The sequence below is a fragment of the Aegilops tauschii genome, chromosome 6 (assembly GCF_002575655.3).
Source record: "Aegilops tauschii subsp. strangulata cultivar AL8/78 chromosome 6, Aet v6.0, whole genome shotgun sequence".
Lineage (NCBI taxonomy): Eukaryota > Viridiplantae > Streptophyta > Magnoliopsida > Poales > Poaceae > Aegilops > Aegilops tauschii.
In genome coordinates, this window is record NC_053040.3 from 481,113,628 (window position 1) to 481,128,128 (window position 14,501).

Below are 14,501 nucleotides of genomic sequence, written 5' to 3' on the forward strand. Positions count from 1 at the left end.
TGGGCGGATGCCATGCCAGCGTGGGAGAGGTGTGAGAGAGAGGGGCTGATCTTTTTCAACAACCGTATCAATCAAAAACCAAAACGGGAGATCTGTTGATTTGTTTCCTAAAAATAAATTGCATTAACCGTATCAATCAATCCGTTATTTGTTTCCTAAAAATAAATTGCATTAATTAGAGAGATCTGTTGATTTGGATAAATTAGGAAAGTTTAGTCCGTGATTTTGTGTGTGTTAGGAAAGTGCTGCTTTGCTAAAAAAAAGAGGGAAGAGAAAAATAAACCGGTTTGGAGAGTGGTGGTGGGAGGATGACGAAAATAAACCAACGAAAATAAACCGCGCGGACTATTCACCAACTGCTCCATTAGAAGTAGAGATGGGAATGAATAAGCAGTTTTTTTTTGAAAGAAATAAGCAGGGTATTGTTTTGTTCCTAGTACAAAGTTCCGTCCCAAATGTGGCAATTCAAACTCTGAGCCCCGAGCTCAAAACTGTGCCTGCGTCTAGTCGAATTAGCTGACGGTCCTACAAGAAGCAAAGGGCCAGGGACTCCGGATACACGCTCCACCATAATTTCGAATGCAGCTCAGAGCTTCTCGAGAACAATGCACCAGTCGGATTTTTCCTAGAATTGGTCAATATTGTCTGCATTTTCATGTCAGCAAGCTAATCTGAAACGATGACAGCCAACAATGCTAGATATTTTGTTTTCAATCACAAGACCATAGATGACTGTCCAGATGTGTTCTCTTGACGAATGAGCATGTGGCTTTCATCACTGAGTTTTTTTGTTGTTGTTGCGAGCTGTTCATCGCTGAGTTAGTGCGAGAATACTGACCTGATTCATGATCTCCTCGTCATTCATCCTTTGCTTCACCAAGGTGGAACTGAAATCGTCGATCCTGCCATCCACGAGCAACCGGCGCCGCCTCTACGACGATATGGAATCCTCACAAGTTGTGAACACAGTGGTCTGCAGAACTCATGCACACACACACACACACACGAACACAAGTTTTTGTGCCGCGCACTTGCTGCGGCTTTTCTTGTTTCTTTACTTTTATTCTCGGGAGCAAAGCTCGCCATTACAATACATAACAACCCTCATCGCTCACAGCTCCATCTGATCGCGCCATCCCACGACCCGAAGCTGGAGGCTGGGTAACCGACACAACACAATGGAAACACAACGCCTCGACGTGAACCCGCACGTCTCAGGCTTACATTACATTACATTACATATGCGACCCGCGAATCACGTCTAACATGGTGACGTGGTAGACCAGATAGATAGAACAAGCAAACAAGACATGCTGCTACGGAGTACTCCACTACTACGTGCAGCTAGCCTGACGGTAAACATCAGGATTATTCAGACAACATACGTGAAAGGAAACCCAACAGAGTAGAAAGCATAATTAAGGCCGGGTTGAAAAGTACCGAGCCTGTAACTTCTCGACCTCTTCTTTGTTATCAGTGAAGACGATGCCGAAGTTATAGTTGTTGGCCACGGTATAGATGCCATCATGGTGGGTGCTGGTAACTTCTTTTCCGGTGGTCAGGCGTACCCTCTTCTTGTATGAATAGGGCACGTCACAGCAAGCTCGCATTCCAATCAGCTTTGCTGCGATTGTAGTCTTCGAAGGGATATCATACTCCTGCGTGACCGTTGTCTCCTCCGTGTTGGTTTCTGATGTTCCCTTGGCATGTGATGAAGAGGACTCATAGGAGAATGTAACTTCTCCACCTACAATTATCGGTGGTTTCTCCCCGCCGGTGCCGAAGCTTATCTTGGCATCGGTTCCTTGCTTGGATGAAGCGCTGGTTTCCCACTTGCTGGCCACTTCAATTTTCTTGACGAAGGAAAACTTGGCTTTCATCTCTTTGTTTGTGTCGTTGGTGCTGTAATCAGTGGCCACGTTTATAATCTGCTTGTTGTAAATCCTTGCTTCCTCCAGGTGGTACTTTTCATCATAGATCTCACATTTATCAACCGGCTCTTCCACCATCAACCTTGCACATTGAGATATGTTCTCGTCGGAAGCACTGAGGCAATCTGACTCCCCGTCTGCGCTTAACCTTTTGCAGAATTTCTTGTTGCCCAGATTCCGGAGTGCAATGAAGCCATCCCCGGTGACCACCTCAAATAATGTGTGAGGGTCGTTGTCGCGGAGGGGGTCTTTTATGTGCGCAACTGAAACCCAATCATCTGAGTCCGAGCCGCGCTTCCAATACCCATTCAGGTTGGATAATATGCGGACGGTCCCATCAGTACGGGTAAAAGTAGTGAAAATCACACCTGCATCTCCCTTGTCTTCTGTGTGAAATTGCAGACGTAGATGTCCGAACTCATTTCTCAATGCATCTTCGGCAGGTTTCTCATGTAAGAGCTTTTCCAGCAGGCCAAATCCATCCAGAACCTTCCCAACTTTTTCCCAGATGGTTGCCATGACATGAGCCGTGCCCAGGTATTTGCCATTGTCGCCTTTGAAAGCAACATGCCTAGGCAATGCCTCGTGTCTCGACAAACCAGTGACGCTAAAATTATAGTCTCATATCTCTAATAGGTATATCATCCTTAAACTCTTGTAGTTGCAACTGGGGTATGGAGTCGTGTCTTCCTACTAGGGGCCCGTAAACACATTTTTTTAGGACAAGATGGATGAACCTGTTATCATCAAGTAAAGAGCAAAAAAAAATAAGTTCTTGTATTAAAGATAAAGGAAAATTTTGGTTTATCTATGAAGCGGGCGATAGCTTCGAGAAAGATAAAGAAAAATTAAAGTTTATTTTTGGTGCACCTATGCTTAAGATAATACTCCCTCCTTTTTAATATAAGGTGCATTTTCTTTTCTTCCAAAAATCTAACATTTCTATGTTTCATTAGGTTTGTAGATAAAATATCAACAACTTGAATACCAAATAAATAAGATATGCAAATATATTTCATCTAATAGTATTGATTTGATACTATACATATTGACTTTTCTCTATAGACTTGATCAAAAGTAGAGATTTTGACTTCATAAAAACCCAATACACAATATATTTCAAAACAGAGGGACTAGAATAATTAAGACCCAGCAAAATTGCCGGTGCATTTTTTTTTGAGATCCAATGAGTAACATGCTACTCAATGGGTAGGATTACACTCAGCTAAAAACAGATCTTTAAGATTCTCCGGGACTGACCCAACTAGAGCTTGGTTGCCTGCGGTTCTCGCTAAGAAAGCTAGCTCGTGGGCCAGTTTGTTGAGATTCCATATTTGGGTAAGTTTGATCTATGCCACTACAAAGTTTCATGTTTTTGAGAACTGCCACTACTAATCTACTGCCTTCGTCCCAAAAATCTTGTTGCTCAAATAGACATATCTAGCACTGCTTAGTGCTAGATACATCCAATAGTGTTAGATACATCCATTTGAGCGGTAAGTTTTTTTTGAAAAGAAGGGAGTATTTTAGAACATGCTACTGAAAAGTCAATAAACTCTAAGATATGCCGCTCGGTACCGTTTCACACAACACCCATACATATTTCATCTCGTATTTTGTATATGGACAAAAATGCCCTCACACTTAATGTGCTTCTCTGTCACCCTTCTCCAAGCAAACTATCCCCGCCACTGCTGCCTCGACCGCTGACACCTCCATTGTTGCCCTAGGCCGCCGCCACCCCTTGTAATTTCCTTCTCTTCGCCGTTGTGTCCCCTCCTCCTTCCGGACGCCACCACCAGAAGATGATCGCCGATGGTAACCGACACCAGGAACCGATGGGCGAGCATGGCGGTTGACGGAAGCGACAAATCAACGTGTGAAAAAGAGGGCGACGTCGAGGGGAGCGCGTGGACGAGAGATATTGGGCACGTGCTTGCCCATGAAGAGAACTGCACACGACGAACGACAACCGGAGTCGAAGGAGACAGCCGAATTCGGCCAGCACAGCCCATGGGAGAGGGTGCTGGTGGCAGGGACAAGCTCCTTGCATCCGCGTGAGCCTGAGGAAATCCGGAATTGCACTGGAAGGAGCCATGGAAGACGACCGCAACACAGATGACGTGGTGGCCGAGTGGCAACGCCGATGGGGGCTCCGGTTTCGAAACGTCCGCGCAAACCCTGCAACAAATGGAACCGGCATGGGGCACCCAAGAGATGATGGTCGACCGAGTTACCATAGGCGGCGGTCGTGAGTAGCTTGGACCTTGGAGGCGGCGGACAGGGGCAGCTGATGCACGACATGAAACTATCAGGAATACTATACCTGGGAGGCGGTGATTGGGAGGAATTGAAGCTCGGCGGGCGGTCGCCAGGAGAAGCATCTTGGAAGAAATGGGAAGAGACGGGAGAAAATTGATCGGGAGCAGCTCATTCATGTTGGCCACGGGCATTTTCGTCCTTGTATCTCCTAATTGTCTCATAGGGAAGTTGCCACCTGGCGGACCAGCCGAAAGTTAAGTCGGACGCACGCGCTCGTACGATCGACCCACATATGTCGTCCCGTGTTGCTTCCCACGTCATATTGGGGGGCCCATCCCGCCGCCCTTGCACATCCTTATCTTCTCCCCCATCGCTCGTTCAGAACCCTTATCTCTACTCTCTCTCCTTGTTCCAGAAAATCGAGTCGATCTCGTCTTCTTCCTCTCCCTGGCTGTCGTGCATGTTCTTCTCTTACGGCTGCCGGTGAGCTACTGCGAGCCCGTCCTCCCTTTGGTTTTCAGATCCGAGAGGGGTGTTGCAGAGGGAGGCCATGGGCTGCTTGCAACCCGTCCGGGGGAAGCCATGGTCGTCCATCTCCTCGTCTTCACCCCTCGGTGAGGTCGGATGCTTTGCAACCAGCGAGGCTAGAGATGGCGGCCACCAGTTCTTAAACCGGGTAACGCCGGACGGGAGGGGGGTGGGGGAGGAGGATGCTGCAACCGTTGGACGGAGGTGCTGGAACCGCCTAGCTGAGGTGCCGAGATGGCATGGCAGAGATGCTACAAACAATAGACGAGAGTGTTGGGACCGCCAGGGGGCGGTGCTGCATCCGTTGCCAGCAAAGCTTCATCCGGTGTTAGCGAAGCTGCATCATTTTTCTGGCGGTGCTGCAACCACTTTTGATCTGTGATGGAACCAGACGGCCGTCAAGTTGTTTTTGTTGGGACTGACAAATTTCTTTTTTACTGGTACCGTATAGAATTTTTTGCTACGACCAGCAGCGATGAGCTTCTTTTGCTGGAGCCATTGATATTTTTCGCTGGAAGCACCAATCTTTTTGCTGCATGGACGACTACAATGTTTTTGTTGCCGAGGTTTTTTTTACTGGGAATATGGTGGTGCGCTGAGTTTTAGCCAGAACCAGCATCGGTGGTGCTACAACCGGTTTGACGTTTTGCTACGTCCAGCCAGGACATCTCCCTGGCGGACACGAGCGGCGTTTTTGTTGTGGCAAGTTTTTTGCTGGAACTGGGCATGCTTGTTGCTACGACCGGGCATGGCGATTGCTGTGACCGGCCATGGCGACCCCGGGTGGCATCTTCATCGGAGCTCAAAGACCAAGGGGGCTCGTTGAAGGGGGGCGTCACCGGCAGTGAGCGAGGTGGACTTTTTCCCCTCGTGCGAGATATGTCGTGATACAGGGAGTTTGGTTGACTTTTTTATTTTTATTTTTGTTTCTTTGCGTGCGGGAAGTGGAGGGGACAAAGATAATAATCTAATCAAACAACTTGTTTTTTTGCAAGGCAGATCGTGCGGCCGCGTGGCGATCGGCCCAAATTTGGGCCGGCCGACCGGCGCCTAGCACGGGCCTTGTCTAATAATGGTCTCAAACAGTATGAAGTGGTATATCTAGAAGTATAAAAAACTTGGCATTTTTCACAATATGAGAATAGTTAGGGCATTTCTCAAAATCTAAAACTTTCTAGTGGCATATATTAAATTTATCCGTAATAACTTTCTTATCTGCATAGCGCAGATGAGCTAATCTAGTGGCCTGCGCAAGAGACTAAGAGACTATATTTAGTAGGGCGTTAGTGTTATTTAAGTGATACTCCCTCCGTCCTTGAAAGAGTGTACTTCCAACTTTGTTGGAGGGTCAAACTATCTCTAAATTTGACCGAGTTTATGTAAATATATATCAATGCTTGTGAAACCAAATATGTATATGACGAAAATATATTTTATCATGAATCTAATGCTACTAATGTGATGACATAAATGTTGGCCTATTATTATATAAATACGGTCTAACATAAAAAAATTTGATTTTACAACAAAGTTGAAAGTACACTCTTTTAAAGACGGAGGGAGTACATATGTGAAGAACTGTGCGTGGAAATATAAATAATAATCCCTCTGTTTGAATAGTTGACTTTTTCTTATTTGGCAGTAGTCTCTAATTAGTAACTTTGACACCTTACATTTCAATGATAATGCAAGCAATAAACTAAACAAAAAAACGTGAAGCACATTTTTATAACAAATCCAATGTCATTTCTATCTAACAAACCTGAATTGGTTCCCTACCACATGACACATGTGGTAAGCAATCCAAATAATTCAAAAAAAAAAAACTGAATTGGTTCCGGTTACTCCTTTCTCCCGATGAACATTCAGTAGTCTCCTCCTTTTCCAGATAACATTGCAATTGCATAATAACATACTCCCTTATTCCGAATATATAAGGCGACGGTTGACTTTTCTTGTCTTCGTTGCACAATTTTGACCATAATTTTCAGGTATTGTATGTCTATAAAATTAGTATATAGATATATGAAATAAATTGTTTTGCAAGACAAATATGACTATGCTTCTTATTCAGGCTGCAAGTGGACATGGGCTGCCCACGGTGCCCACTTAAAAGTCCACATAATTTGCATTTGTGGACACCCATGTAATTTACGTTTTTGGATGTGGTATAAGTGGGTTGTCCCGCGGGCGCTGCCTCTAACTCGTTCCTCCACGACGGTTGCGATGCAGCAACGGTATAGGGCACGCCGCCGCCTATCTCCTCCTTGGCCGGCTAGCGCCGTCGTCTGCCTCGTCCATCGACCGTACGGCCGGCGTCCGTCTCCTTGATGGACGCCCTAGGGCCGCCCTAGGGCCGCCCTCGTCCGCCTCATAGAAAAATAGCAACAGACATGGACAACCACCACACCCAAGTTCTTCGGCGCCGCTGCCGTCAAGCTCCGTCGCCGCCTTAAACGAGTCCCTCTGCCCCGGATCTGGCGGCGGCCGCCGTCCCGGACCTACCCTTCGCCGCCTTGAACGAGTCCCTCCACCCCGGATCTGGCGGCTATCGCCGTCCTAGACCTCCCCTGCAGTGCGCCGCCGTGCCAGACACCAACGCCGCCAACCGCCATGGACAGTGCGGCTGTCATATGTGCCAAGGATGCAATCGGCTACTGATATTTTGCTGGAAGCGATGGATACAAACTCAGGACAGAAAACGTGCAAACTCATGTGGGCGTGCGTTTAACACGGAAGAGTTGATTTAAGTGGGCATGCGGCGGCCGCAAACTCTTTGTTTGTGTTAAGTGGAAAGCCCACTTAATCCCACATAATCATGTGGACATATATATTAATGATCAAAGTTATGCATCAAAGACCATGCAAAATTAAGCTCACGTTATATTTTAGGAAGGATGGCGTATCAACTACTCCCTACGTTTCATAGTTTTTGTCATAGTTATTAAAGGGGATTGCTAAAACTCAGTCGACTGAGTTTTAGTTAAGTCTCAGTCGATAGTGTTTAGTCGCTAGGTGCGATTTCTGTCTTTCTCTCGGACGCTGCTTCCTTTGAATCGCATGCACGCACGTGGGCTTCGCCCTTGTAGCCATCGTTTAATTCATCGTATGGGCTTATCTGGTCATCGGGCCTCAAAGGCTTGTTTGTTTTCTCATTTTTATTTTGTTTTTTTAGTGTGAGTGTTTTCCTTTTCGCGGCCGATGCATGTCGCTGAACTTTAACGTACCCAGCCGCCATGCCTAAATAGTACATACTGTTTTTGGTACGAATTTTTTCTGTTTTTTACTATCGTTTTGCTATATTATTTTTTCTGGTTTTAAATTTGTTCCCTTTTTTGTTTTTTGTTTTCATTTTTTGTTTTTATTATTCTTATTATTGCAAAAATATTGCCACCTTGTTGCACATACATCTACATTGATCAAGCACAATTACATGTCTATTCTCCTTGTTCAATTTATTTATTTTTCTTAAAAAAGTACTGTCATGGGCACGGTTCGATAGTATGGAGTCGCACATCATTCACACACAATTGTAAGCATGTCATCCGTGTGCACAACTTATTTTTTCTTTCCAAATAGTCATCGACCAACTGCAAGTGTCGCACCTAACTGCAACTCTTCATGTAACTGCAAATGTCATCCCCGACTACAGATTTGTAGTGTATGTCGGTGGGGAGAGGGCAGTTCCATGTCACTAGGCATGCAAATTGCAAGTGTCGTACCTAAGTGCAGCTGCATGTCTACAACGACACCGCAACTATGAAGTGTTTTACCGAGGAGAGGACGGATGCATATGTGCTACTACCTCCGTCTTGGTTTATTGGTCCTCTTCATATTTTGTGTCAAAATTTGACCGTATATTTTAACTAACAAAATGTCAATGCTTCATATTTTGTTTGTCTTGTTTGTTAGCGAGATGCGGTAGATCTGAGGGGATTTTGGGTTCCATGTTTTGTTTTGGATCAAGTCCAGAGTAGTAGCTTGAAGCATAGAATTGATCCCCTTTTTCTAGTCAAGCAGTGGAATGTAGTGTGTCCTCTTTTTTGTATGATTTTCCTTCAAACTTTTTGCATGTTTGAGGATTATTACTAAACCCAAACCCCCTCATATCTCTTACTGAACCCAAACCCAAAGCCCCTCAAATTAGTAGCATGTTTGTGAATCAGTAGCATGGTTGAGGATTATCTTTTGTTTGTGGAATGGAGTGCCTCGGTCTATTGTTTTATTTTATTTTAGATTTTGCTGAAATCCTATTAATCACTGGAAACAAGAGAGATAATTACTGGGAAATCAGTAGCATGTTTATTTGTTTTTCAGATTTTTGAAGGAACCCTATTTAATCAGTAGCATGTTTTTTTAATATTTTCTCTGTAAACAAGAGATTGTCACTGAATCTATCACAAGGAGTGGGCAAATTTATTTGTTTGTCAGATTTTTTGGCTGAAACACTATTAGTCTATAGCATGTTCAAATCTCTCTTTTTTCTGGAATCAAAGAGAATGCCTATTAATCAATAGCATGTTCAAATCTCTCTTTTGTCTGGAATCAAAGAGAATGATTACTGAAACTAAGTTTCTAGCAGTAGCATGTTTTTTCAGTTTTCTTTTTTTGCCGAAACCTATGAATCAGTACCATGTTCAATATCTTTTTTTTGTATGGAATCAAGATATAGATTACTGAATGCATCACTAGTAGTGGTATGTTTTTAATATATTCTTCTTTTTTTTCTCTACAACCCAATGTAAATATATTTTTGCTCACCAGCTATCGATGGATATGATAAATCATCATTATCTTGAAATCCTTTTTTTAAGCATGCAAGTTTCTCGCTAAAATCATTAGTTGAATATGTATGTCTCTCTAGCACAAATTTTATGTTTGGTGCCTTTTTTATGTGCACAGGAGATGGCTTGCAGAGTTTGTCTGAGCCCTTGTTTCCGCGAGAGCAGGGGAAGCGGCATCAGCATGTATGTCTTGAAGGAGTTCAAAGACGAAGGGGCAATTCCGCAACCTTTGTTTATTTTTATTGTATTTTTTGTCATTTTCTGATCCTTATTTATTTTTTAGCCATTATGACGCATGTAGAATGCAGTTTTTGTAGAATTCATGGGTTGATGTTCATGTTCAACCCATGTAGGATCCATGTTCAATCTAAATTTAAAACAATTGGATAACACTTTCTACAGTTGTCTGTTTGTCTTCTCCAACATGATCGCAACTGGGCTTTTGTTTTGTTTGATGAGGACGGCGGTGAGAAGGGGGTGCGACAGTTGCATGTCTACACTAGTCATGCAATTGCAACCATCGCAGCCAACTCCTACTGCATGACTTTTCAATATGGTTGTAACTATGCATTTTTTTGTCGGGGGCGGCATTTTAGTCATAGATACAACTGGTCTTTTTTTTTATCGGAGGGCGTAGCAGGGATAAGGGGGGAGGGGTCCAACATGGTTGTAGCTGGGGCCTTGTTTTTGTCAGAGGGGCTACGGGGAAAGAGGGGACCAGTTACATGTCCAATTGTAGTCATGCAACTACAAACCTTCACCACCACCTGCAACTGCAAGTCTTCCAACATGGGCGCAACTGGGCTTTGTTTTTGTTGGAGGGTGCGACGAGAACGGAGAGAGGGGCCCAATTGCATGTCCAACTGTAGTCATGCAACTGCAACCATTACCCCTGCTTGCAACTGCAAGTCTTCCAACATGGTAGCAATTGGGCTTGCGGGAAGAGAAGGGGGCCAGTTGCATGTCCCACACTAGTCATGCAATCGCATGTCTTCTAACTTGGTTGCAACTAGGCTTTTCGCTTTGTCGAAGGGACCGATGAGGAGGGGGCCAGTTGCATGTCCAACCATAGTGACGTGGCTGCATGTCTTCTATCTTGGTTGCAATCGGGCTTTTGTCTTCTCGGAGGGACTGCGAGGAGAAGGGTCAGTTGCATGTCCCACACTAGTCATGCAACTACAGGTGTCGTGCCCCGACTGCAACTGCATGTCTTCCAACATGGTTGCGACTGCATGCCTTCTAACCTACTTGCAACTGGGCCTTTTGTTTTGTCGGAGGGACCGACGAGGAGAGGGGACGGTTGCATGTCTCACACTAGTCACGCAACTACATGTCTTTCCAACATAGTTCCCAATTGGGGGCCTTTGTTTTGTCAAAGAGGGCGGCGAGAAGAGAGCGGGGCTAATTCCATGTTCAATTATAGTCACGCAACTACATGCCTTCCAAAATGGTTGCAACTGGGGATTTGTTTTGTCGGGTCGCGTGGACAAGGAGATGAGGTCAGTTGCATGTCTAATTGTACTCATGCAACTGCATGTCTTACAACATGTTTGCAACTAGGGGCTCTACTTTGTAGGAGGGGGCAGCAGGAAGAGAAGGGGGCCAGTTGCATGTCCCACACTATTCATGCAATCGCATGTCTTCTAACTTGGCTGCAACTAGGCTTTTCGCTTTGTCGAAGGGACCGATGAGGTGGGGGGCAGTTGCATGTCCAACCATAGTGACGCGGCTGCATGTCTTCTATCTTGGTTGCAATTGGGCTTTTGTGTTGTCGGAGGGACTGCGAGGAGAAGGGTCAGTTGCATGTCCCACACTAGTCATGCAACTACAGGTGTCGTCCCCCGACTGCAACTGCATGTCTTCCAACATGGTTGCAACTAGGGCTTTGTTTTGCGGGAGGCGGTAGCAACGTGGTAGGAGTGGGGTAGATGGATGTCCGACTCTAGCCATGGAACTGCAAGCGTTACCCCCACCCCCAGCTACAAGTGTCTCTCGCAGTTGCAACTTCAACTCACTGGTGTTTTGTCCAGGGGAGGGGTAGCAGTTGCATGTCTACATTAGGCAAACAACTACAAGTATCGATCCGACTTCAACTACATGTATTCAACGCAACTCCAACTTAGCGGCATTTTTTATTAGAGGAGGGGACAATAGGCCGCAAATGCAAGTGTCGCCCCTATCGCTGTTGCATGTCTACCACTATTTCTATTTTTCTGCTTTTATTTCTACTTTTATTCTTGTAGGTCTTTTAGCTTTTCTAAATAGTGGTATTTTTTCTTTCAAACGTGCCACCCAGTTTTACAGCGCCCCATGTGCAACAACATATGTTATAGCTTGCAAGCAACTGCAAGCGACACCAGCAGCTGGGCATAACTAGGGTGCGGGCAGGGCGGGGGCCTAGGAGCTTGGGTGTCCCGGTATGTGAAATTTATTTTTAATTTTTCATTTTTGGTTTTGTAGTTTCTGTTTTTTCTTCTATTTATTTTTGCATTTTGGATTTGTGTTATTGTTTCTTTTCTAAATTAGTGATGTTTTGGATATTTATCTAAAAAATAATGCCACTCGATTTTGCGCACACATGGGCCACACATTGTTTCTTTATTTATTTTTCTTCCTTTTTGTGTCAAAAATATGTGCTCAAAGAAATACAAACACACTACACTTTTTTAAACAACTACACTTTTTATATGCATTATGTTTGTTTGAGACACACCACAATGCAATCGGCTGGGAGAGTCGACACAGACACCCATATATTTTGACAGCCCAAATACAAACAAAGAAAAAAAACCAATCTAAAAGAAAACCAGATAACATAAAACAATAGGAGGCTGCCCACGTACAAGCAAGAAAAAAGAAGCCCAACACGAAACAAGCGATTTGAGAGAACAAAACAAAGGACAAAAGCAGCCCACCTAATAAGACAAGAAAAAAAAAGACAAAAAGAAAGCCTCGTACACGTTAAGCAAGCCCAGAGCAAAACAAACGTATGACGAGGAAATCGATCGGGGCATCTGCACGAAGCTGACATCAGCCGACTTAGACTTCGCGAAGTCTAAGTCGACTGAGTCCTAGACAAACCCTTAAACATAGTTAAATTATGGAACGAAGGAAATACTATTCTGGTAGCGTGATACTCCCTCCGTTCCAAAATAGATGACTCAACTTTGTACTAACTTTAGTCAAAGCCGAGTCATCTATTTTGAAACTGAGGGAGTAACTACTCCCTCCGCCTCAAAATAAGTATAATACAAAGTTGTACTAAATTTGAGACATTTATTTTGGGACGAAGGTAGTAGTAACTGCTTATAATCATAACAAGATAGTCGATGGTGATAAAAAAAGAGTCCTATCGTAGTTGTAATACCAATAATGCTAAACGTACAAAGAGTTACACTTATATGTATGCCTAGCGTTACTCTTATAATACTATGATTAGTTTCGAAGCCTTTTATGGAAACAAACTCAGCAATAGAACTAGAAGGGCTAGTCAAAGTCTTTTTATGCCTAGCGTTACTCTTATAACACTATGATTAGTCTCGAAGCCTTTCAGGTGGAGGGACTCCTCCCCCGGTGATTCTAAAAAAAAAAGTCTTTTTATAGAAAAAAAAAGGTTTGTTACCCGGCCGGCGTACGAGTAGAGTAGAGAGGCAAGTAATTAACCCTAACCTGATAGTTTCGTTGGCCTTGAAACGCTCGGGCCGAAAGAGCGTGCAATGCGGGCTGGACGTGTCCTCCTCCGGTTCATTTGTGGTGCCAATGACCCAGGAAGAGGAAGAGGAAGAGGGAGGGCGTCTGCCGTGGGCGCCGGGCTCCTGCACCTCCAGAGGTACCCAGTACTTGTTGTTGTAGCAGCAGCGGACGTGGACGTACCCGGCCCCGGGGTGCTCCCCCCACGGCTCCACGAAGAATCGGGCGCGCATGTTTTCGATGAGGGCGTCGGCGTTCGCCTCGATGCGATTGCCGCCCTCCTTGCGATGCACGCACTGCAGGTAGTAAGGGCTGTTTTGTGAACCGAGACCGAAGCATTCGGACGAGGCCAGCTGAGGCAGCATTGCCATCCTCTTCTCTCTCTCTCTGTGTGTCTCTACGTGCGTGTGTGTGGGCGGGGTGTTGTGCGTAGGCAATTTATTGGAGGCCAGACCGATCAGCTGGGCAACCTCAGAAAACCTTTTTCCATTTTGTGCCGTACATTTATTGTATTTTATTTATTTATACTTTTGGAACTAGTAGCTACACGGAGGAGAGAGCGTCGATGGTATCTCATTGTCGTGTTTCTTAATCCTTTTACGAGACATTATCAGAGACTCTTGTCATCCCGGTAGAGACTCTTGTCATCCCGGTTCGCGTTTGTTCTTATACTTTGTTTTGCGATGATTTGTACTTGTACTTCCTCCGTTTCTTTCTAGTCCGTATATAATTTTTGTCTGAAGTTAAAGTATCTTTACTTTGACCAAAGTTATAGAAAAAAGTATCAACATTTACAAGGCCAAAGGGATATCTTTAGATTCATTATGGAATGTAGTTTCATATTATGTATATTTGATATTGTAGATGTTGATATTTTTTTATACAAATTTGGTCAAAGTTGATAAAATGTGACTAGACACAAATCTTATATGCGGAGTAAAAAGGAACCGAGGGAGTACTTTTAGGCAGGCAAATTTTATTTACAGGATAAAACTGCTACATCGTACGGCTTACCGGCACGAAACATAACGTATAATATCATGCTTGTTTCTTTTTTGACCATATAGTACAATTATAGATCCATAAAAATATGAGCACGGTGCCAAGTCTAGGACTTGAAACCTAAAGGATCAGATATAGTGTGTCTTTTTATTCCTCTTTGGGCCTTTGCAGGCAAGATAGGCAAAATATGAGCACATGTTCTGTCATCCAACGCGGGCTTGTATCGGTATGGACGCATTTTTTTCGCAAATCAGTGACAAAGTGTGGGGGGCTTTGCTGGACCACTGCCACATCCGCTTCTGAC

At 44.4% G+C, this 14,501-nt stretch overlaps 1 protein-coding gene across 1 annotated transcript; it reads right to left on the reverse strand.

Moving 5' to 3' along the window:
• Nucleotides 1–1,015: 1,015 nt before the first annotated feature.
• Nucleotides 1,016–13,608, reverse strand: LOC109779031 (uncharacterized). The gene is made up of 2 exons (XM_020337608.4): nucleotides 13,175–13,608; nucleotides 1,016–2,668 (listed from the first exon to the last, which is right to left on the reverse strand). Exon 2 carries the CDS (start codon nucleotides 2,448–2,450, stop codon nucleotides 1,419–1,421), a length of 1,032 nt encoding a protein of 343 aa, XP_020193197.1. The 5' UTR covers nucleotides 2,451–2,668; nucleotides 13,175–13,608; the 3' UTR covers nucleotides 1,016–1,418.
• Between the last annotated feature and the right edge of the window lie 893 nt (nucleotides 13,609–14,501).